Source organism: Tenrec ecaudatus, chromosome 1 (assembly GCF_050624435.1).
Source record: "Tenrec ecaudatus isolate mTenEca1 chromosome 1, mTenEca1.hap1, whole genome shotgun sequence".
NCBI lineage: Eukaryota > Metazoa > Chordata > Mammalia > Afrosoricida > Tenrecidae > Tenrec > Tenrec ecaudatus.
Genome location: NC_134530.1, coordinates 93,890,988 through 93,915,477, shown reverse-complemented (window position 1 = coordinate 93,915,477; position 24,490 = coordinate 93,890,988). Strand labels below are relative to the sequence as shown.

Below are 24,490 nucleotides of genomic sequence, written 5' to 3'. Positions count from 1 at the left end.
CTGTTTTACCTTGCCCTGGGAAATGGAAGGAATGGAAAGGACTAATTACTCATGAGTACATTGGAACTCCATGGGCAGTTTCTTCCTTGTAAGATAAAGTTATACCTATTTTAATCGTATACATAATATTTAAAATGCCCATTCTTCAAACAGCACAAACCTATCTCCTTCCCCAAAACCCACTGTCATCAAATCAATTCCAAGAAGCTCAGCTCACGCAATATGAAAACTTCACATTAGCTACCTGGGATTTTTCCACAGAGGCAGTGTGCTTATCACACATTGGGCTGATCTCCATTCCCCTCTCTCGCTCTTTGTCTCCTTGCTGGAAAAACTCCTCCATGATGCGGTCTGTCCACTGTCGATACAATTCCAGGGACTTGGTGGGGTTGCTCAGGTCTGCACAGTGGACCATGTTGCGAAGGACCTGGAAGTACCAACATTTTAAAATTCCATAAAACGAGGTGCAAATACTACCAGAACATTTCCTCCTTCTTGTCCTAGTACATTTGGTACCAAACCCAGGAACATTTTAGTTGCAATATAATTATGGTGATGCAGTGTGACAACGGGGCTGGCTAGAGTGTCTCATTTACCACTACAGGTCCCAAAGAGCCACATGTGTGTCTTCTTAGAACATTAGTTGCTGAATTTAAAAACTGGAAGGGACGTTAAAAGTCCAGGCTGCTGTCGTTTCTTCCCCTCAGTTTGGAAAGAATTGAAAGAATCACTCAAAGTAGATGTGTCCATATTTTCCACTGGTGGAAAGAAGAGACCAGCTGATAGCAATTTGTCCAACCAAAACAAGCCTATGAACGTCAAATCAATGGGATTGTGTCCAAACATGAGCTTTGTGTCCAGCAGTCACGTATGCCTTATTACAAATATTTTTTGATATCTATTTTTAGAATGGAGTAATTCTAGGAATAGGGTAGGGTTTTCTTCATAAATTATGGAATAAATTTGAATGTCCCTTATCTTTAGTTTGTTCTTAAAATAAGTCCCAAACTATAGTTTGTTCTTAAAATAAGCTTGTGGCCATAACCTAGGTCATACGACTAAAACGCCCTGTTTATTTTCTTCTGTAATTGTTGTCTGGTTTGGTTTGACCCTGAGTAAACCCAAAGGCTTGTGTCAAATACCTGTATCCGGTCAGTATAGTTATCCAGGAGCAGAACGCCTGAACTTGTAACTTTCTTTGTTTCTACCATCGTCTTCAGATCTGCCAGCAGGCTCATATGCTTGGACATATCGGTGGCTAACACCTTGGAAACAAAGAAGACAAAAACTCTTAATAAGCTCAGTCTATTAGACAGAATGGAGCGTCTCCTCCCGGGCCGGATAACACGAGTGAGGAACAGTGAGAAGCTGGGATCTTACCATGTCGATCACCATTTTCCTTAGGGTCTGACGCTGCTTCTTGGTCAGATTCTGAAAGATGTCACAGTGTTCCTCTTGCAGTAGTTTGAAACCCACAGCAAGGTGATGGTTTTCCAAGACAGATTCATCATTATACATCAGTGCAAGTTCTGAATCTGATGAACAAGAGGGATGATGGCTTACATTAAAAAGGGGAAGATTCTCATGCTGGCATCACCTCAATTGGCTCCAGTTCCTTCCTAATGATTCCAAGAACAGTGACCCATTGCCCATTTTGCCCTGGCACTCTCCCCTCACCCAGGGAAGTAGATATCTTTGAAAGAAAAGGCCCTTCTAGTAGAGAGTCGTGCTTGCTTTTGAATTCGAATGCACTGTATGTTAAAGTTCTCTCCTCTCCATCTCCATTTCAGATGTAGCCTATGGCACTCGGTGAAGCAATTTCCCAGCAGCTGACTTCTCTTTTTATCCAACGCTCTCGTTTCCTTTATGCCTTTCTACACTCTGTGATTTTGAAAAGAACAAAATAAAAAGTGCCTCTGACATTATCAAATTGATCAAGATTTTAAAATGATATTCACTTTTAAAAAATATGCTCATCAACCTCAATTATTGGAATTTAGGGAATTTTCAAAGAAAATAGTGGTGTTGATATAAAACGGCACTTTCTTCCAATTGTGCAACTTTCTGGAGCTTCCTATAAAAATGGTTATTAAATGGTTATCACGTTTGGGGTCATCCTGATGCCAAAGTATCTGCTCTTTTATGGATTGGCTTATAGAAGGAAGGGAGGGTTAACCTCAATGGCATTCAGAACTGGCCCGACCTTAGGACTCTTAGGGGCCTCAAAGGTTTCCCCAAGTTCAGAACGCTTGTCAGGTTCCAAATGGCCCTACCTTCCCGGAGCACAATACCCGGGAGCGGGGACTACACCATCGCCTTTGCTTTGCGCAAAGAAACACGGCAGACTTATTCTGTTGGAACTTTCATCTGTCCTTGAGAACACGAGCAAGTTCATAAAGCCACCTTTTGTAGTTAGCAAGGATAAAAGACCACGGCCGGTAACATGTTACTCAAAGCAGATGTTGTCACTAAAGGACCATATTGTCAACCATGTGCTTTGCAGTGCACCCTCAGAAAGGGCGTGGTGGGGCCTATTGAGGCACCCGGGCACCCTTGCCCTGTGCACCCTGTAGTCCAGGGCTCAGCGCTGCACGGCAGCTTTCCACGGGGCAGTGTTGCAGGTGGCTGTACCAGAAATATGACCTAGCCTGTTTATGATTGGATTCACAGCAGCAGCCTGACACCAGCTGATAGAACTCCTACAAGAAACGAGCTGCTCGAAGTTTGTGTTCTTTCAGTAGAAGAACGTGCAAAACAAAATAAAACAACTGTACAAAAAATCTAGATCACTAAGATGTTCTGATAATAAAACATGACACGCATTCTTTTGCAACACGAAGTAGCTCAAATATGATTTCTATAAAACCATCAGCACTTGATTTTAATCACGATCACAAGGGAATAACACATTTTTTCAGGGGGAAAAAAGTACATAGATTGTCATCACTTAGAGACAGTGCATGACTGATATAATGAATGAATTTGCATTAGTATGGAAACCAGACATTTTCAACTTGACACACAAGATCTGAGCAGTCTAGCATCCTAAGTTGGAATCCCAATCCTGACTGTCATGGAAGCCGTCCTCCCTGCCATCAACAATCCATAATCAAAGTTTCCCAGTTTGAAGAGAGATGTGTGGGGCTCTAATGTGCTTTGCTTTTGAATTTTGGAAACCTATTCCAGAGCTCTCTTTGAATTTTATTTTTGTTTAAAGATTCCCATTTTCTGAACCAATTTCTGATGCGCTTTCTCAGCAGAAAGGGCTACAGTGACCCCTGCGTGAGCCCTTGCACACTACTGAAAACCATTTTCTTCAAATCTTCCCTGTCCTTTTGGGATCACTCCACATCTCTTACTCTTTCCTCACATAATCGTATTTTCCAAACCCTCCAACTTCTCCATGCGGTTCAAAACTTGTGTTGCCAGATTGGCTACAGCATCCAGAAAAGGTTTGACCACTTTGTGTGGAATGGAAGGATTACATCATCATTACTCTTGTTATTATCCATAATGAAAACATTAAGAGGGGGGGAAAATAAGCAATGAATCACACAGCGTTGCAAATGGCTATTCTAGCGGTGAACTCACTCGTGTTGATGAGGAACTGATTGGAGACACCAGGATGATCAACATCATGAATGGCAGCTGCAAAAATGGCGGCCAGGATTTCCAAATCGGTGAAGACGGCCTGAGGAGCAAAATAAATGCATTCAACAACTCATTTGATTCATGGACCTGTTTTTAGCTGGTTTTATTTGAAAAGATCCCACGTAATTCTTGTTGGAAGAGGATTTGTTAATGTATGCAAAGCCAGGATAGGTCAATTTAATTAAAATGTCATCATTGTCCTTTATCATAGGTCTCTGATGTGAGAGAGAATGATATTCAGAACTTATTCCCAAATCAAGTCTGCAGGACAAGGCCTGGGAAGACATTAGCCCCATGTCCATGGTTTATGTGAATACTTAATGTCTGCTTCTCATAGAAATGCTACCGTAAGTCTAAGAAGCAAGCCCGACGGGCTGTGCTCTGAGACACGACAGCGTTCACACTTCATAAAGATGAGTGACTCAGAGAACAATGATCACATTACAGATTTGAAGCCATGAATTATTTCCTGAAAGGAAATTCATACTGTGGTCAGAAGCTTTCATAGATTCATGCATCTGTCCATCAATAGTCCTTAAATGCCTCCTACCTATGGCAATATTGGAGGATAATTCTACGAGTGAAAACTAACAGTCCTGCTCAGCTCCTTCATGCCAGACCCGGTGACTTAAAACTAGTTATGTACTTAAGCATGGATCCTTGCCGCTTTCTAGGCTGAGGGGAAAAGTCTCCCCATTCTCTTGATTCACTGATTCTTCAAATGTCATCTCAGGGTCCACCTCTCCTCCCCCTGCAGACCAATCTAAAGACTCAGGGATTCACAGCTGGTTCCCTTCTCCACACCTGTGCACACACGCAGAGACTTCCTGGTCGAGACACAGCAGTGCAGGATGGAGGGGCCGTGTTGACATGCTGTGGAATATTTCTGCAAAGCATCAACACCATGCTATTTCCTTCCTTTGGGGCATGGAGTCCCTTCACTCGATCTCACTTCCTCAAGTGTTTGGGGATTTCTTTTCCTCGAAAATATTCCAATTTGAGCTCACCAGCCATTTCACAAGGGAAAATGTGGTGGTCTGCTCCCCCTAAAAATGTATAGCCTTGGAAATCCTATAGGGAGCTACACTCCATCCTATATGGTCCTTGTGAGGCAGAATCAAATGGCAGTGGGCCTTTGGTATATATAACAAAACGCATTCCTACCCATCCTGGTATGAAGTCACTTAATGACATGATCTACGACTGCATTACATATTGCAGGGCATTTTTTAAAAGAAGAGTGTCGGGTGTGGAAGCGAAGCATAAGCACTCACATCTAGTGCTGGCGTGGAGAGAAGAACGTGGGTCGACTGGGCTACATCAGCAGCATGCAGGCTGTTGTGGTATGCCACGTCGGAATGGTAATGGTCTTCTAACGTCATCATATAGGTTACAAAGGTGTCGGATGAGATTTTGAATGTCTTTAAGAGGTCTCGTTCCTGTGTAGGAAAATAGATCAGAACATCCTAAGTGCGTGTTCTGCGACAGAGTACGGTCAAATCAGAAAATAAGCTAGAATTTAAAAAGTCACAAGGAGCCAGCCAATTGGGTAACCAAGTTTTGTTCTTGCTGACTCACCTGGAAGATGGCGTACATGATGCACGTCAGGGGCCTGTTGTGTGAGTATCCGGCCACATTAAAGATGTTCAGGCCCCATTTGTTCAGATCCTCTAGCTCCTGCAACCAAAGTTAGGGAAATTCGGGATCAGAAGGGTTTTGTCAGCACACCTTCTTTTTTTTTTGCTGACCCATGGCTGACTAAGTCTCTCCATTTGGTAGAGAACCTGAACTTGAAATGGCCTAGGAAGGAGATTGTCTCTTTGCTGCTGGCCACTTGTTTCTGTATGTTTTGTCAGAGAAAAGAACAATGTACTTCTTTTTAAAATTTTAGTTTTGGGCATATATTTGCCATATGCCCGCCTCCAACCAATGTTGCTTTCAAAGGTAGCTGCAAGTGGGTAGAGGTCACTCTAGTTCCATTTGCTGACCCTTCTTGCTGGTCCCTGGCTCATTAGTAACCAAGGAAATGCCTCTGCCCTTCGCTGATTCTCATTGGGCCAGGTTAGGGCAGCTCTGCTGCCAGAATGTACATACAAGTGTACATCAGGTGAGGTGCATAACCTTTAAATGCAAAAGGCCCTAACTACATTAGCCGTGCATCTTAGCTTAGGGCCCCTAGAAAGAACATTATTTGTGGAATTATTTCAAGTTTACATGACTCTAGGAGCAATTGACTCCATTATTAATCATGGCCTGGCCTAAGAGTTCCAGGATCATTTCAGAGCTTTGGGCCAGTTTTAGTCACCTGGCTCAGGTGATAGCTTTCAGCAGCCTCAGTCAATGCTCATTTGCTCACATTTGGCTCATTTCATAATCTCACAAGGAGGAAAGGATTTATGCAGTTATCTTTTACAGCCTCTTCGTAGATGTGTAAATCCTTTCTAGTCTCTCCGTCACTGCTGTGACTGGGACGTGAGAGTTATAACTGTCCATTTTTTAAAATCATTTCTTTGTTAGCCTCTAATTTGTCCAGACTGCTCCCCTGACCCTTGACATATATTTCCTGGCCTCCCTTGGGGTTGGTTCTCTCTGTGTCCCTTCGGCAGATTTCTCCATTAATGAGGATTTGTCATTTAGTGAGGGACACACAATTCAGCTCCAAAAATGGCCCTATGGCAGAGTAGACGAGCCTGCAGGTGGGTGCTCCAGCAACGGGCAAAGGAGCCACATCCATTTCCTTATCAAAGAAGATGGAACGATAAAGCAAAGGCCATCCTCACTATTTTCTAAAAGGCAGTGTCTGCACCTCTCTCTGCATGGCAGCGAGCGGCGTGTCCCACCCTCACGCCGTGTCCCACCCTCACGCCATACACACCTTGGCCAGATGGTCTTCGTTTTCCGTGTTGACTCCAAAGCGGGAGATGCTCGTGTTGTTCAAGCTTGAGCTGTGCATCAGTTTCTTCACTCCGCTTATTTGTGTCATGAGCTGCTGCTTTTTCTTTTTCTCTCTGTCTTTCTGGGTGGGAGATGGGATCTCCACATCGTTCTGCTTGTCTGCAATAGACAAGGCGGTGTGCATTTCAACATCGGCTTGCAAGTCAGAGTACAGCAATATGGAAAACAAATTCTGAGCATCATAAATGCATGTTGCATCTTACACGGCATGTTCAGGGCATTATTTCACAATCCCGTGGGGGAGAGATGATGATTCATCGCCCTCTCACATTGCTAAACAAAATGAGGCTCACACAAGCTAAGCATCCAAGAAGCGGCAGAGGTAGAACTCAAGCCCAATTATTCTGCTTTCAGGATATGAGAAAATTCTCCTTGTGCACTTGCGGTGGCGCCGTCAATAATGATATGTAGATTTTATTAAAGTGAATTACATATGTATGTGTATAATTAGGAAGGTCCATGTGGTCAAAAACAAATCAATAAAACAGGTTTTGTAATTTACTAAATTGATGTACGATACGTATACCTGCTTTTTAATTTGAAAAATCCAAATGACATTAGTTGGTTTCACTTGACTTGAATTCCTCCATATCCTAGGTGGCTCATAATCTCCCATCACTTTCAAGCTCTGATTTATAATAAACTGAGGTTTAGAGGACGAGCATAACGTCATGCCCTATATCTACTAATCTACTAATAAATAAGAATGGCAAGACCTCTCACACGGCTGGCATTCCATTTACTAGATTATGGTTATTAAATATGTACAACCTCGCGGGATTTTATTCACACATTGCTCTAATCACACGTTGCTCTAATGTGGTAATCATGATGCGGATTAGCGGAAGCACGCCTTCCTGCCCTGAGAACACTGCCAGCGATCCAAGGGTGGATTTCATTTCACAGGTGAGGTGCCCTGGGCATTTCTGAGAAACGCATGAACTCTTTCAGGCCACAGGGATCCCTGTGAGTGACTACAGCTATCATTTACGAAGTCCTTTAACAGCCACTGCAGTGAACTCCGTGACACCCTGTGGCTGAAAGAGTCCATGCAACTTTCCAAAGAGCCTCCACTGGTGGCCTCACAGCGGGGAAACACTGGGCTGCTAAAGGAGAAGAGGCGGCCCCTTGGAGAGGGAGAGACGTGGCAGGCGTCTGCCGCCTTGAAGACTGCCCGCCTGGAAACCCGATGGGGGAGCTCTACTCTGTGGGCTTGCTGTGAGTTGCCAGCAGCTCAAGGCGGTGGCTGGGGGTGACAGGGCCGATTAGCACAAAGACCAAGCCTCCATGTGACAATGTCATGCTTCCAGATGGCATGCTGGGATCTAGACTCTCCACTCTCAGGCTCTTGCAGCTAATGGTAGTCACATGTTCTCCCCAGAGACCTTGGCTGGCTCACAAGTCCCTCCGGACATGGCATCAAAGGCAAGCCAGTACACTGAGACAGTGCCGGTCTGCATGCACAGCTGGCTGCCTGGCTGCAAGCTAACCATGGGGACCCCACTGTCACTAGCATGCTCTCGCCGCTGGGGGCCCATGAGCTCCTAGACTCCTAGGTCCATCTCAGTTACTTTAGTGATTTCAGGTTACTTTAGCATCCGAAGCACCCAGGGTACTTGAAACAGACAGATTCATGAGGCTCACCCAGTCTTACTGAATCCGTATTTAAAATTTTAAAAAAGTCAAAACTTCCCAAGTGACTCTGAGAATCAGCCAGGTTTGGGAACGAGTGGTAATCCCACACTCATTTTTTCAGGTGAAGTCAGCAACTTGACTAAGCTCAAAGGGCAATCTGTTCAAGGGCTATTTATTTTGCAATTACTTTGTTCCAGAAAGAGGGATTTAATAGCATAGAACTCAGGTCTTGTGGTTCCTCTGAAAAATCTCTTTCCTGCCTCACAATCTCTGGCAGAAAGACCACACATTATATTATTTTCAAAATGACGTTTTATCCATGTTACTTTTCTCCGCATCACGACCACTTTGGCTACAATGACAGGCCACAGAGCTTCTGTCACCCGTGCCCAAGCGCAACCCTTGACACCTGGCTCAAGAAGCTGGTGGGTTCTCCGGTGCTGTCATCAGGGAGGCGGTCAGTCTCCCCCCTTTGTTTAATGACAGACTCCCCACAGCTGTGAGGGACTGGCTGAGCTGAACCTTGGCTATGCCTGGAACATTCCAATAAAGAAGGCCATTTTCCCCAGAGACTGCCAATTTGGCGTTAATGGGTGTTCTCCTCTGCAGGCAATGAAACTGCCGAGTGGTCTCCCCAGATTTCCTCTGTGAAAGGCAGAGCCAGCCCAGAGGGGAAATCGCCCAAAACCCAGACCAAAAGAAGTCACAAGAAGCGATTTAAAATCACAGACTGGTCTGAACACTGCAGGGAGACCGTTATCCAGTATAAAACAAACAGACCAAAAAAAAAAAATCAGATACAGGAAATGCTTCTGTCAAAACTCTGCTGATGGGGTCGTCTGGGAGTTTTGTTTGCTCGATCACACAGTACACACACACAGAGAATGCTCAGGCTCTTGTTGCTTCTTGAAAGTTCTAACTTCTCAGAGGGTAAGTGCTGGATTTTTGAAAGAAGGATTTTTTTTCCCTCTTTCCGTCTAGAAAAATATTAAGTATGCCTCTCAGACTATGCCTCTAGACAGCCTTCTAGCCTGGAACGGAACACACTCCCAGAGATGGTCTTAGCCACACAGGCCTGCACAGCGAACAGTGCTGCCTGAGGAACATGCTCCTGGAACCATCAGCTGGGGAGACGAGAAGGGCAGTAAAGAAGGGCAAATGGAAACGAGGAACCCAGACAGGAAGTGGGAAGAATGGGGTCACATCAAAGGGATGGGGGCTAAAGTCACAAAGCTTAATGTACATATATTCCTGAAGGGGAAACAAATTTGCTCTGTAAACCATACCCAGACCACAAGAAAATGTTACCAGGCAGACACAAACCAAACGGTCATCTGACGCCTCAAAAGCATACTTTTGCTAAACCCTCTCCCCTTGGGTCCTGCCTCCCGTCCACCGAGGGTGGATACCTCTTTTTCCTCTTGCACCAGCTCCTTAGAGCCCATGATCTCCTGCCATGGACTCCTGTGGGGCAAGCGATCTCTTGCTGGCTGTTCGGCCAGTCCATCTGGACTTTAGACAGGAGCACCAACAAGCTTTACAGAGCCTTGGAGCAAGCGACTTTCCTCTTTGCTGAGTGACACAGTGTGACGCGCCATGACTAAGTGAGACAGTGCTCTTCGGGGGGATTAGTGGCTAGGGTCTTCCACTCGGTGCTCACGGAGATGCTTCACCCACTCGAACAAGAACTCTTTAATTACTGGACACCACTAATAAATGCCTTTTCACCTAAGGTGCTGCCATCCTAATTCTGAGAGACTTTTCTTGAAAATAATATACATATTACTTCACAGTCCTTAAAATGGACTTTTCTTTCAGCTGTCCCCTGACTTCCTGACAGCCTTCTTTCATAGATCAAGGACCAAAGAAGTATGTAGGTCTGGCACTCAAGAGATAAAGCCCCAGCTCAGGAGTAGATGAGCTGAGTGAGCCTGGGGAAGTTACTTGGCCCCTCTGGGCCTCTGTTTTCTCTCCAAGCAACATGAGGACAGTGGGCGTGGGGCCACCTCATGTCCCTTCCAGACTGGGCAGTCTATGGAGAAGGTGTTAGGCTCCTCCTTCAGGGGCACTCACCTGTGCTCACAACATGGGCCTTGCATCTAGTTTGGAAACATGCACTTGGCTTTTAAAATGTCATGATAAATTCATGGTCCATCACAGAGAATCAGGTTGCCAATGATGTTCTAGCCAAACTGCTAACAGTCAGTGCCTATCAGCGCCGTAAAATGTGAACTCGGGAAGGCATCTGGGAAGCCATCGACGCCAATGGTCCTGTTTCACAGGAGATGCAACGGCTGCATCTCTTGTTGACAGGTTTTCCCTTTCTCACTCCCCGCTCCCAAGGGCACTCAGCATTCTGCTCAGCCCCTCATCTGCTCCGGTCTATACACAAGCACATGCCCCACTCCCCTACTGACAGTCTGTGAGGCTTGAGAGTCCAGCAGCCTTCCTCAACAACTTGTCCTTGATCCCTTCTCCCATCCCCTCAGATATGCCACCCAGTAGCAAATGCAACATGCCAGAAAGAGGAGAGGGTAGCTCTGCAGAGACACGGGGCTTTGAGATGGCGAACTGAGCTTTATGATCTCATCGCAGTTTTCTGACTTGAGAACTGTGACGACTCCAAAGAGCCAGAGATGGCTTAGTAGACTCTGGTCGTCCTTGGCAAGCAGACAGAGAGAGGAACCAGGGAAGGAGAAGATGCTGAGGGCCAGCCTTGGGTGGGTGGAGCTGCAGGCACTTCAGGCAGCTTGGACTCATTTGAGAAGGAAGGCAGGTTCTGACATTTAAAAAGGTTTTATCAAAACAAAGAGGCACGTGTTGACTCTCTTCTTCTTTCTGCTACCCGTTGATCTATATATAGCACGTCCCTAAAACAGCCTCCGGGTGATCTAACATAAGAGAGGGCATTGTATAGCACAGGGCCTATCAGTAATGGCTGTCTCCAAAGGGAGAAAGGGGGACAAAGGAAGACAGAAAGGATCCCCCGGCAATGCTTTCTGTTCAATTCGATGCTAGCCACTTCTTGGAGCTAGGCCTCTGAACAATTCTTGCCCTTTGTTCTCCGACACATGGTTGCAGCAACTGCAGCTGGAGCAAACCACGTGCTGGACACAATTGGGAGAAGCACTTGTTAATTGTGCTGCAAAACAAGCTTTGCACTGGGCTGTGCAACCAGGAAGCCAATCGATCAACTGACAGCAGGCACGGCTTTGGCCTCAGAGAAACAAGATTGATTTTTTAAAAACTAAAACCAGAAGAGGTGTGTGCGTCCATAGAGCATCAAGGCAAGTCAAGCTCATCAAGGCAAGGGAATGCGCATCGATTTAATGACAGGTGGCCCTGCCAAAAAAGAAGGGGGGGCGCGGCATTGTGCTCAGCTGTGAATGGGTCATTTCCCTGGAAAGTGGGGCTTTTAAATCAAATACAATTTAGCCCCAGTTGAAAGCCAACAGAAGCAGAATCTAAATGCTAATCATTCACTCTGATATAGAGACTTGCAGATTCTGCAGGGTTTATTAAATCAAATGATCGTCCCCAAAGGTTGAGAATTCCAGAGTCATGGAATGCGACGCACGGTCACAGTTGAAGCCATTTCTTGTCAGCATCCTGTGCTCAATGCCAGCAATGTGGTCACAGAGAAGAGGAGGTAAAGGCTCACATCAGTTAGATAACCATGCTGCTTGCAGCGGACATCAGAGTTCAGAGGCATGGAAGCTTCTGCTCCCCCCCCCCCCTTTCCCATTTGTCTTTAAGAAAGGACTTAGCCAAGCAACAAATTCTTTCCAAAGCTTACTCTCCTGGGTCCAAGCACTCTAAGGTTATTTATTCCCATCAATATGCCTTAGGATCCACCTAAGAGGAAACCTCTTGCTTGAAGCCTGTGATTGGGCATCTGAATAATACTGTTTGCGGAGCCCTTTGGAGCTGCTGCCATTGTGTGGGTGCCTGCAGCCCCCCTCCTAGGGGCCATTGCTCTGGGATTGCAGAGGTGGGATTAGGGAGGTAAATAGGGGTGACCTGAGGTCCACATAAATAAAATCAGCTCATTCATGTATAAACGCTGTATTTGATGCGTATTTTCATCCATCGTTTTCTTTCCGCTTTAAAAAAATGCCTTCTTGCTTTTACATGTATATGTAAACAAAGGTATATAGGTATATTTACATATAAAAGTATAGAGAGCGTTCCCTATAAAGGCTGCATGGACTTATTTTGTATTTACTTCTTATTAAAGGAATGCGTTTGTTTTTATGTGACCTAACCCTCTTTTAAAATTACATGGGGATGGCCCTGATGTGTTGCAGACGACAATATCAAACAACATTAAAACATTTTAGTGATTTCAGTGACGTTTTCCAGTCAATATCTTACCTAAGAACGTATTTGAAATGTATTCAGACACCTGGTTCCCTGATCGGCTCATCTCTGACAGGTGTGTCAGTTCCCGGTTCAGCATTCGTTTAAACTGTGCATGAAAAATAAAAATGCATTAACCATCTACAGCAGAGCATCTTATCACTTTAAATGTCTTCAACTGTACTGTCAAAAGGCCAAGAAACTGGATGAACAGATATCATCAGACGGGTGACTGAGTTTCTATGAAATATGATCTTATTCAAAGTGAATTCACTTTCATTTAAGGAAAAGGATCTTTTAAAAAGAGTTCTTAGAATGCACATTTGATTTCTTTGAGAGATGCAGGTATCTAGAAAGAGAACCTTGATAGGCCGAGATCATTTTACTTGAACATATAACTATTTAAAAATAGTTATTGGAAATTAGCTCTAAAATATAATTAGATTTTACCCAGTAAAGGGACATTATATGCAAAAAGTTTAAGGAGAAAAAAAGACCAAAAATAGCATCCTGTAAAAGGAGAGTTGAATAGAAATAATAGCATTAACAGACATAAATCAGCACAGAATATTTAAATGCAGTGTAATATTGCATTCCCTTCTTCCACAATAGGCAGTCTCAGTGGGCTAAGTAGACAACACAAATTAAGCCATTACAGATGGGTCCCCCTCCACAGGAAACACACAGATGGAAATATTTCATATTCCACCAAAGACACATAACAGAATCAAATTAACCCACCTTGATGTAACCCCAAGATACAGATAACAAATAGTTTGCCTCAGGCATTTTGAAAAGCTGGTTACCAGAATCCACAAATCCCTCTGAAAGAATTCACAGCTCAAGCAAGCTCCAAAGGACCACCAAAAAACCCCTGCAGATCCAGTGGTAAAATCACCAAAACTTAAAAAAGACAAAGCCTCCCAAATTTAAGGCATTTCCTAATCCAAACAAAGCCCATCTTCGGAATTTCTTTCTTGCAGGAAGCCCTTGCTCCCCGCTTATTCTCTGGCAGAGGAGAGTAATGAAATCAGGGACTGCAGGAAGACTCTGCACGAGCCTGTCCAAACGTATTCAGCTGGCTGGTTTGAAGCACTTATAAATTATGGATAGTCCCAGTGGCCAAAGGGGTTTCCACTTTCGATCAGTCCTGCACAGCTGAACTCTGCAAGGAAGGAGCAAGTCTTCTTTCCTGAGGGATTGCCAGGCTGGGAAACAGCCATCTTTTAAAATGGAGAAGATTAAAATGGAGGAAGCCCCATGAATATTTAAGTGAATCTGAAGTAGGCATCCTCCCCCCCTTTCAACAAGGTGTTCCTTAACCCTCTCCCCACTGCGGAGACAAGAGCCTGGCAGAAGCAGCAGCTGCACAGAGCTCCCCACCCAGACTGTTTCAAAGTGAGGAGGACGTATTCTACTTGCTTACTTTCGGATCATTTTTTACACATTGAAAAGAGTTTGAACTGTGAATATTTTCAGAGTATGCTTTCAGTACCCTAGCCTTTTTCGGTGGTGGTTGGGGGGTGGGGTAGGGAGTACGGGTTGTAAACAGACAGACCCACTTAGCCGTTTTCACAACGAAAGGAATAGGAATAAAATTAATGTATGCCATTTAAAAACATAGAAAGCCATTTGCTGGGCCCCATCAGTTCGTTAATATGCATATTAGATTGCATTTCATGAATGCACCAAACACATTTAACCTAGGATCTAGATCTAGACTGCGGTAGGAAATAAAAGGTATCATTTGCTGAATGAGAATGAATGATGAATTTATTTGGAGTGTGTGTGTGTGTGTGTGTGTATGTGTGTGTGTGTGTTCCGGTTGCATCTTCTGAATCACGGTGGAAATACTTATGAGCTACATTTTGATTCTGACAATCTAGGGCATGTTGAGGAATTCATTTCTCTCTCTTTCTCTCTCTTTCTCTCAGCATCAGAGCACAAAGAGGAAAGACCTAGAGCGCTACTCAAGTGGGGCTCCCTCCTTATCCATTACTGGTCCTATACCCTTCTTTCTCCCTCCCTCTAATACCTCCCTGGGCCCGGGGAGTCCAAGTACAGCATGTCAAAGGAATAGCAAGGCACCATGGCAACAGCCCCACACTCATTGGCTCTCTTTTATCTGAGGCTTCCCCTTTCAGATGAGCATCCTGCACCCACAATGCAATCCTTCATTTCAAGCAACCAAACCGTCTTGCCATTGCCACAACTCGGGAGACCTGGCTTTTTGAGGGGAAGCCAAGGCAAGCTGGTATTGCTGTCCACTGGCTCACGGTCCTCCACGAGGCATGGTCTCCCTCTTTCTGGATGACCCTGTGTATATGCGTGTTTTCCTGGACACAACATGACAGGAGCAGTACCTTCTGGATCAAGTGACTTGGCTGATGTGTCTTATTTTCGAATGTCGGTGAGGGCGATTTGGAACCGCAGGCTCCCTGCCGAGTTATTTTTTTAAGACAGAGCTGCTCAATCACAAGGCCCCTTATTTTCAGTTCTCCAAGACAGGCAGTTACCCTAAAGATTTTGAAGCTGGAAAGGACAGGTTGCTTCTTTCTTTCTTTCTTTTTTTTTGTATTCTGACTGATTCTGCTGAATCTTAGCAAAGTAGAAACCTTCCCTGGACCACTGTAAAAAATATCTTGTAAAAAAGCTGCGAGACAGATGATTTCTCACATAATGAGATAGGGACACTAGACCTAGTCAAATGATACAATTAAACCATCATCTTTCTTTTGGTTATTCTGGTCTCTTTGAAATACCTAAGAACCATTTGGAGTCAGTCGGGTTTGCACCAGTTCAATAACACCATTTATAGTATACTGTGTTTGACAAATATTTATTGAACACCCAAAATGTGCCAGGCAATACACTGGGAATACAGTAGTGGAGAAGAAAAAAAAAACTTTCATATTTTTAAGCAACTTCCTTTCTAGTAGAAAGAGTCAGACATTATATGGAATCCTGGTTTACAACGAGAGTTAACTGCCTAGAGAGGGGCTGGGGTCTGTACTACATTTGGCTTCCATGCCTGCCTCAGCTCAGAAGATAGGAGCCGGTGGAAAGTGAATCGCAGACTACTAGAGGGAAGACTCTGTCTTCATCCCTCTCCCTGCTAGAGGACCCGGATGGGATGTATTATTAATGAGACCCAGTGTAGGAGCAAGCTGTGGGGCCACAAGGTCAAGAATAAACAACCTTCCTGGCATGACTTAGGAAGGGATCAGGGTGCTCCCGTAAGTAGTTCACATAAATCTCACTCCCTCCTCTGGCCTACAACAAGTTTTCTTCTGAGTCCTTTGCATAGGGCATGGCCATGCCACCAAAACCCCAAGTCATCTTCAGGCAACCATAAAAGACACAGCGCGCTGAAGTGCGTAAATGGAAGTTACTCAGTGTCAGAACCCAGCCCATTCCTTTAAATATTGCTTAGCAACAGCTGTAAGTTTTCCTCTCTAAGGGAGGGCCCTGACCACATTGGCTAAGGCGATCCCTGCTCTCATCAAAAAGCCTTTATGAGGGCTCACATATGTTGGGCTCCGTGTAAACTACAGAAGGCAGGCCTAGCCTTCGAAGAGCAGACAGGAGCTGTCTTACACATTCTAGTAACGCACAGCGCACTGTGTGAGAGGTGCATTTAGGACTGGGGTCGATGAATTATGCTTGAGGGTAAAGCTGAGGAGAGAGCCTGGGAAAAGCCTAGGTTGGCTTTTGGCATCGGACTCCCGTCTAGAAAGTGTTTCTCTTAAGTCAGAAGGCAGCCAGGATCTAGTGCATGGGTCTTGAAGTTGATACCGAGCTCTCACTCTCTGGAAAGCTCTCTTGTGCTCTCGATTGCAAAATGAGAGTGGGACAGAATTTCAGGATCTCAGCTTCTCAGCCCTACCCTTTCATGAGTCTATGACATATTTCATGGTGGCTTCCTACAGCCCGAGCTTATCATTTCCCAGCCCCTGCTAATTCCCAGAAAAAAAACGCCCTTAGCACTACTGAGAAAGATATGCTAAATCGGAAATGCATCAGAACAAGTGCATAGAGCAAGCCACCAGCAAAGGAAGAAAAAGAATTTCTCGTTCCCCCAGAGTTTTCTATTCTAAAAGTATTGGAGTTTCCCTGCCTAACTAGTATCAAATCTGCATTTAGTCCAGATTGGGAGATAAAACAGTGAGAAAAACTGTGTCCCAATATTTCTAAGATGGAAAGGAGTCAATGTTATTTACTTTATCAAATGCAATAAAAAAAATTCCACAAGAACAAGTTCACATTACTTCAGTGATAAATATGTCTCTTCTGCCAATGTAAATGCACAGACTCTTTTTTATTCTGTTAAAAATCTCCATTCACAAGAAAACCCTGTGAGGGTCTACCCAGGAATACTGTCCCTAGAGAAAAGAGCCAAGGTCCCCTTCCAACAGACAAGCAGAAGTGTGACTAAGCCCTACATAAAGCACATTTCTTTGGTGTCTCTTAAGTTCATAGCCAGGACTAGGTTCACCAACACTGCTAAAAAACCATAGTGCTTTCGTCACTGGAAAAGGGAATCATTCTACAAATGCAGGTTAAGTACTATTTTTCTACTATCTATATTTTCTATGAAATCATCTATGATGTTCTTGCACGAGCTTCCTTTGCTAGTGTGAAGATCGTTCAAAATTATACAACTAGCCAAAGCTGAAATTCAGCGGTATGCGATATGAACATCTTACTTTATGACTTCAATTTATCTTTCATTTCCATGCTGCACACAAAGCTTATTTTCTTCAGAGCCAGTTTCTGCTGAGGAAGCGAAACACTTTATTCTTTCTCTGTATTTCTCATCAAAGGGCTTGTTTGGGGTTTGTACAAAGACACACAAGGCAGGTCAGGGAACCCAGCTGTGTTGGTAAAAAAAAAAGTTCTTAGTTAAATTTATCACAGAGTGGGCTAGGACGCCCCAAGAGATCATCCCTGGCCTTAAAATTTGGTAATCTTATATTTCTAATCCCGAAAGACTCCAGAACACTAATATTCCTTAATAGTTGGTAAATGATTAAAAGTGAATCCTAGGTGATCAAAATATTCTCCCACATATTAGAGACGAGATACAGCAAACACATTCCTAGCATTGATAACTTCACTGGAATCAGCAGGGGAAATCTGCAGATGGAGAGAGGTGCCAAGGAGAGGAAGATGGCCCAGGAACTACCCCTGTGGGTGGCTGTCTACGCAGGAGCCCAGCTGTGAGACAGGCGCCTTATTGTGTGGGATCTTCCTGTTTTCACAGTATGAAACTCTGCCCAAGTCATTAGTCACAATGACTTTATTAGGGACTGCATTTTGACTCATATTCTATGCTTTCTTAGTCACAACTTAGTAAGAATTCCCAGGCATCAGGAAAGTGCCGGGGCAGAGCATCCCTCCAAAAATCATGGACTGTTCACATGGACTGTTCACAGTCTTGGTAGAAGGCAGAGCGAGAGCAAGGTGCCCTGAGAGTTGGAACCAAGGAGAGCTGTCTCTGTCAGTGCTGGGACTCACCAGGCTGTTATCTTGGGGCAAAGGCAGGAATGCTGTGGGGCTCCTTTTCTTCAGCCATAAAATGCCGGCTTTCCAATGGTCTCTCTGACTTGAAAAAAAAAAGTTGCTTCTTGCATACCCCTAATATTAGAAGGGACGAACTACCATCCCCGGAACCTACACTTTCAGTTGCAAAATACTACTTCAAAACAAAATCACCCTCAAACCCCTGAACAAAGTCAACATTGCCACAATACTTAGCACTTGAGATGATTTAGGTCATGCAAAGCTCATCTCTCCCCTCCTTTCTATTTTTCCTACAAACGTGTGGAACTTGATGGTGTTTCCTGAATGACATATTTTTTTTCCCTTCTCTGAAAGGTGAGACTGCATTAAGCTGACTAAAAGTGGGCGTGGCACTGGCGTGTCCTTGCACCCCTGTGCTAGCCAGTGTTCTAGGGCTCCACTCTAGAGCGCAACCATGACACCTAACACCCAGAGTCTGCAGCAAATCCCGGATGTGTCAGGAAGCACAGGTGATTCGGTCCTTGTATCAAATGAGAAAGCGACCCTTCTAAGCATTGGAAATCATTTAGAGGATTCTCCTCTAAACTACCAAGCGATGTTGCTCACAATGAATAACAGAGTATAAGCATTTATCATGAATTAAAACAATAAATCCTACTTTCTACTTAGAGGGTAAATGACGGGCTAAAAGGGAAAGTACGTGTAAACTAAGCACCTTCACAGAGGAGTCAGAAAAAAATCAAAACAGTTTGGCTACGACTGCTCTACAACTTGACATTAAGTCTGTTAGCAGTCCGAAAATTTGTAAATATTTCATCCTATCTCTCTACCTCCTTCTCTGCTGTCCGTTTTCCTGGAACGTCTACAAGCTTCTCCGGAGAAGACCTCACACTCCCTGTTGGGGCACTGACAACGTGACCTTTCCCAGAGCCAAAGTCATTCCCATACGAATGTTTACAGATGTCTCATGATCTCTGAGCATCGCCGTAGTGACACACTTAATAGACAAAAGACACTGTAAATATTTATGCTTGGTGACTGTTACATGCATTTTGCAGCTACATATATTTTACAGAAGCAGACTGCCTCCATCTTTTTCCCAAGGAGGCTCTGATGGGTTTGATCGACCAATGTGCTGGTTAACAGCCAAGGGTTTAACCACTGAGCCACCAAGCTCTCTGGGGATTTGGGGGATTCTTTCTGGAACAAGTATACAGTTATCCGATTTAGCAAAGAGAAATTTGGGATACCTAGTTAAACTTGAACTTTAATAAGGAACACATTCGGGGGTGGGGGTGGGGTATAAATATGCCTCAGATACCACCTGTCCCAAATATGCCATCCTAAGCATATAAAGAGATCAAATATCAGAGTCATACACGTTTCGTGATGAGTTAGCTTTGGCGACACTGAATTTTTAGATAGTTAGAAATTTTCAAACCTGTTCTTTTGGACAGAAAGTTTACCACGTGGTGAGAAAGGCACTAAGACCTGTCACTATCCTTGGAGCATCACAATTCTAGTGTACATTTTCCTGCCTCTTCTTTGACCTGGCTCCTTTATATGGGTAGGCAAAAAATAAGGTTCTATAACAGACGTGAGCTGCTGGCCCTATAATTAAATATAGCAGAGGCTTCCCCCTACAATATACCACAAGAATCATCAAACAACCCAGCTAGATCCAGGTACACTAACTAGTTACTTGTTTTATTTTTTTCTACAACATTTTCCATGTCGGCCTAATGGCTAATATTTAACCTCAAACTTCCAAACCCAGCGGGAAGGCCATGAGTTATTTAATGGGATTCCAAAGCAGCTGACTAAGGTTTATTTTGAACTGTTTCTAAGTGGGAAGTCCTATAACTTACGATATTTGTAAAATCTAGAGATCTCACCCTGAATCAGCTCATCTACTCCAGTACCCTCTCTGGATCATCATACAACACAAGTGTCAAGAACCTTCCCACCCTCCTTGAAAGCAGTGACACAGAATGAACTCACCATTCTACTTCATTTTCATACTGCCATAAGAATTTGTCATGATTCTCATGGAAAACTGATTTCTATTTACAGTGTGTATAGTATCTTCGAAGTTATTTTAAATCCGGCATGAAGTATTTCTGCCTTTAAAAGGTTCCTTTTTTTAGAATTTTCCTCTATAAAAACATGGTATTCCATGGACTTCCAGAAGAACAAACAAATAGTCATGGAAGAAGACAGCCAGGAGAGCCTTAGAGGCGAGGAGGACACGCCTGTGCTGTCTCACGCACTTTGGGCATGTTAGCAGGGGTGAATGGTCCCTGCAGGACATCAGACTTGGGTTACTAAAAGGTTAATAGAAGAGAGGGTTAGCAGAAGAGAGGAAGACCCTCAATGACTCGATTGACGTAGAGGCTGCAACCATGGTCTGAAACAAAGAAATTCGTGGGGGGTGGGGGTGGGGAGGGGCACAGGGCTGGCCGGTGGCCTCCTGGGGTACACAGGGAGAGTTGCTATGAGTCAGAGCTGACTGGAGAGGACCCAACAAGAGTTGTTCTGAGATTACCCTACTTTTAAAATAATGTCATGTGCCACATATTGTACTTAATGGTCCTTATATTTATTTTAGCTGATGATCTTTGCACACGTTGTGAGGTAAAAGGAGATAGGATGCTTCAAACTTGTCCTGGAAATCTGTGATCCTCCGTTAGCAGTTTCCTAGGAGGGAGACAGCCCAGTAAGACGGCCCTCTCAACACTGACTTCTGCAGGTACAGTTGGGTGCCAGCAAGTGGGTTCGACTCAGACTTTGTGTCCCAAATGATAGTGATACAGGTAGTCTATGAATGAGATCAGATCCTAAGTATGTCGTTAAAGTTGATGTTGGGGGTAAATCGCAAGTGGCACAAACACATTCTTATTGACTTGTCAGCCCTGCTTTAGTGCAAGAAAGAGCTTGAAGCCTTTTCAAGGACTTAAAAGCTCAAGTCCAACAAGTGACGGGGTGAAGAAGAAGAATGTGTTCTAAGGGTTGGCTCCACTGCTTCAACGCGAGGGAAATGTTACTTAACATGAAAACACAAGTTGGAACGGTCCCTAAGTCAGAGGATCCCAAAGAGAAGGGTGCCTACGGGTTGCTGTGGTGGTGGGGTGTTCTCCTGCTAACATCGTCAGCCAACTGGTTGTTGGGAGTCGAGTCTGAGCCTTGGTCACTCCCCATGTGTGTTGGTGTAGAACCGGGGTCCAAAGGTCTTTTGATAGCTGCTTCTTTTTCTCCCCGATGAAGTAGGTCAGTGGAGGAATCCTGAAAGCATAGCAGCTGTTCATTAGGCTGCTAACTGCAAGATCAGCAGTTCAAAACCACCAGCCGCCCCACAGGAGAAAGACAGGGCTATCTATTCCTGTAAAAAGTTACAGTCTCAGAAACTCACATGGGCAGGCACAGTAATTGGCATCGACTCGATGTCGGGGAGTGTGTTAGTTTACTTTTGAAGTAAGTGATCACGCCTGTCCTTTGAGATATCTGCAAATTGAGAAGAATCCTCCACAGGTTCAAACTACACAGATGAAAATCAATAGACTGAAGCAATTTTTTCCTATACAAAAAGGTAATTGTACTCAGGCAGCATTTGGTGTTTCCTGCTATTACCAAAAAACAAACCCACTGCAATTGAGTCAATTTCAAGAATGTCACCTTCACAAAGGCGGGCTGCCGAGATCTTTCTCCCGTGCAGCGGCTGCTGGGTTTGACTTACTGACTTTTGGTTAGCAGTCAAGTGCTTTGGCTGCCATAGTTTACCCTAAGATGCATGCTCTGCACATTGTACCCACAGATGTACAGGTGTGTTGGATCTCTAGAACGGTTGTTTCTGAGTGAGCCACATAGGTCATCTATGAGGTAGAGAGGATACTGGTGACTGGCTCACCTTATCGGGGGCCTAATACAACCTGGAGCCCTGGTGGAACAGTGTATTACACATTGGGCTGTGAACTGCCAGTTCACCAGTTCAAAACCACCATGCATTCAGCTGAAGAAAGATGAGGCTGCTAGTCCTCTAAAGTGTTAACATTTCAGAAACCCCCTGAAGCAGTCTACCCTGCCCTGTGGGGTCACTGTGAGTCAGCATCGACTCTGTGGCAGTGAACTGAGTAACAGCACAAAGGTGACTCTGACATCAAACTCGACATCATGAAATCTTGACATAGGATTAGCTGAAAATCCAACTGTGTGGGAAAAAAATTAAACTTCAAAAAACAACCCCCCCAAAAAAATTGAACTTTAGTAAGCACCCATGTGTTGTAACTTAGTCTGACAAGCTGGGAAAGTTGCTGGGTTCCTTGGAGACTAAGTGCTTCCATCCCGCAGAGTTGGAAATACAGCTGCTGACAAGGTGTCGGAGACCGAGGAGATGTACTTCATTCTACAGGATTTTTACTTGACGAAGTTAGATTTTATCACACGATTTTCAAATCATCTTCTTCGTCTTGGGTTTGTGTTTGGGGGTGGAGGTTTCGGGGTGGATCTTCTAAACTCTTTTCTTTCTTCTCCTTGTTGACAACAGCTTATACAATTAACTACAGAGCTCTCATCATAAGCTGGGGCTGGGGTGAAGCGGTGCTATGTCATGTGGATTATTTGGCCCAGGAATGACTCACAGGAGTTCAGGCTCGCTGGCTGACGATTAGATTGTTCACCGGTCTAAGGAGTGGCAACCAGAATTGCCAGACAGAATGATGAAGCCTGGCAATGGAAACCACACGCAAAGTGTCCTTCTGTTGAAGTCCTGCCACTGCCAGGTCTGATTTTGGCCATACCCCGCTGTGGCTCACTCTAGTCATCCAAGCTACCTGACGTGGCCCATTTCCTCAAATGAAAAACCTTTAGGTTTCTTTGTGTATTGACTACAGTTATGAAGGGCTACACATTTCCTGACCAGAGAATAACTGCAGTAAGCACCCATTCTGCTCCTGTTTCCATTGCTGAGGTCAATCTGGCATCCCGGCTGAACTCATTGACTGTGTGGCCTCAGTCTCTGCGGTGAATGAAACCACAACTAAACAATGGCAGAATGACCAGGCTGCTGTGCTCCACACGGAGCCAGTAGAGGGAATGGCTGAGTTGCACACTCATCATGTGCTCAGTGCCCAGCGGGCACTGCCAATCCCCAAGGGCTTGCTCCAGTCAAGTCTACAGGATACAGCATTTTCGAGAGAAAAGTAGGTCATACGCCTCAGTGACAAAGCAAACAAAAGGCCCCGAGCTTCACAAGTCTGCATGCAAGGCAAGAGTATTATCTCTCCCTTCAACTTGCCCTCTGCCACCTGACTTTGTATGCGAGAGAAGACTTAGGAGCAACATTCCGCTGTGAGCCAGATGGGCGTGGCTCCTTCAACTGAAACAATTGAAACAACGAGAATTAAACACGGCCAATATCTATACCTTATAATGGTTCCTGCTTCTAACGTATTTACCACTGACATCCTGTTAGGTCAACTTTTCATTGGTCCAGCAAGGATTTACTGAACACCTGTTACATGGCCTGTGGCTGTTCAACATGGGGTTTCAACAGTAGCTTATTGGGTGCCTGGAAGACTTATAAAGGCAGGTTCAGAGTGAGTAGCATGGGTCAGACATGAAGCTGAGGGAGGACTGGTGACCAGCTCACATTCCAGCCGTCCCTGCCGCACAGAGACCTTAACAGTGAAAGCAACATCGGAACAGCAGGACTTCGAATCCGCTGAAGTATGACTGAAATGCAATTTGCATCCCTCCATTGTCACTTATCTGAGAAATTGGGAATGTAGTCGTTCGTTTTTCAGTTTAATGGGGAAGACCGGGTAAAGGCAAGTTTAACTACATAACAGAAAGCCTCCATCCACTGGGATGGCCAATTGTAACATAACCCTGCTACTGAGTGAGGCTCCTTGTGGAAGACCTCTCATCAAAGAGTTGACATTTAAACTGAGGAAGACTTTTAAACTTCTATGAAAGCATGTAACAAACCTCCCTATGGGCTTTCTCTTAATTTTTGTTCTTACGTCATTTTACTTTGGGGCAGTGCTTCAAACCAGTTCATTCAGATTTGACTGCTGCTAAGAATTGGTATTTCCACCCCAGATACATGGAAGCCGAATCTTCATGTTAACCAAGAGATCTGTAAGAATAACCGAGGATCTTGTTCGAATGTAGGTGGGAACACAGTGTACCTGGGGTGGTTATGGCCATTCAGCAGGGGATTGGATCCAAATGAATGGGAAGCCCTGTGGAAAAACAGCTCAAGAAGGACGAGCTTTCTCCGTCTTCCTGATGTCTCATTCTCCCCAATCTCTCTAAGAAAAAAGGGGTTCATACTTTATTCATTTTAAACGTAATATATCTCCTTTCGTTA

General features: G+C 44.5%; 1 protein-coding gene across 2 annotated transcripts in view; it reads right to left on the bottom strand.

Annotated features, from left to right (window-relative positions):
- The window catches only part of PDE4B (phosphodiesterase 4B), a 549,688-nt gene that overhangs the window by 5,553 nt on the left and 519,645 nt on the right, over window positions 1-24,490 (bottom strand). For both annotated transcript variants that reach the window (XM_075557209.1, XM_075557214.1), the window contains 8 exons: window positions 12,616-12,709; window positions 6,527-6,705; window positions 5,230-5,328; window positions 4,926-5,090; window positions 3,592-3,691; window positions 1,381-1,535; window positions 1,143-1,265; window positions 245-427 (listed from right to left, as the gene is read on the bottom strand). In XM_075557209.1, the coding sequence (XP_075413324.1) occupies window positions 245-427; window positions 1,143-1,265; window positions 1,381-1,535; window positions 3,592-3,691; window positions 4,926-5,090; window positions 5,230-5,328; window positions 6,527-6,705; window positions 12,616-12,709 (1,098 nt within the window). The remainder of the gene's footprint in view (window positions 1-244; window positions 428-1,142; window positions 1,266-1,380; window positions 1,536-3,591; window positions 3,692-4,925; window positions 5,091-5,229; window positions 5,329-6,526; window positions 6,706-12,615; window positions 12,710-24,490) is intronic.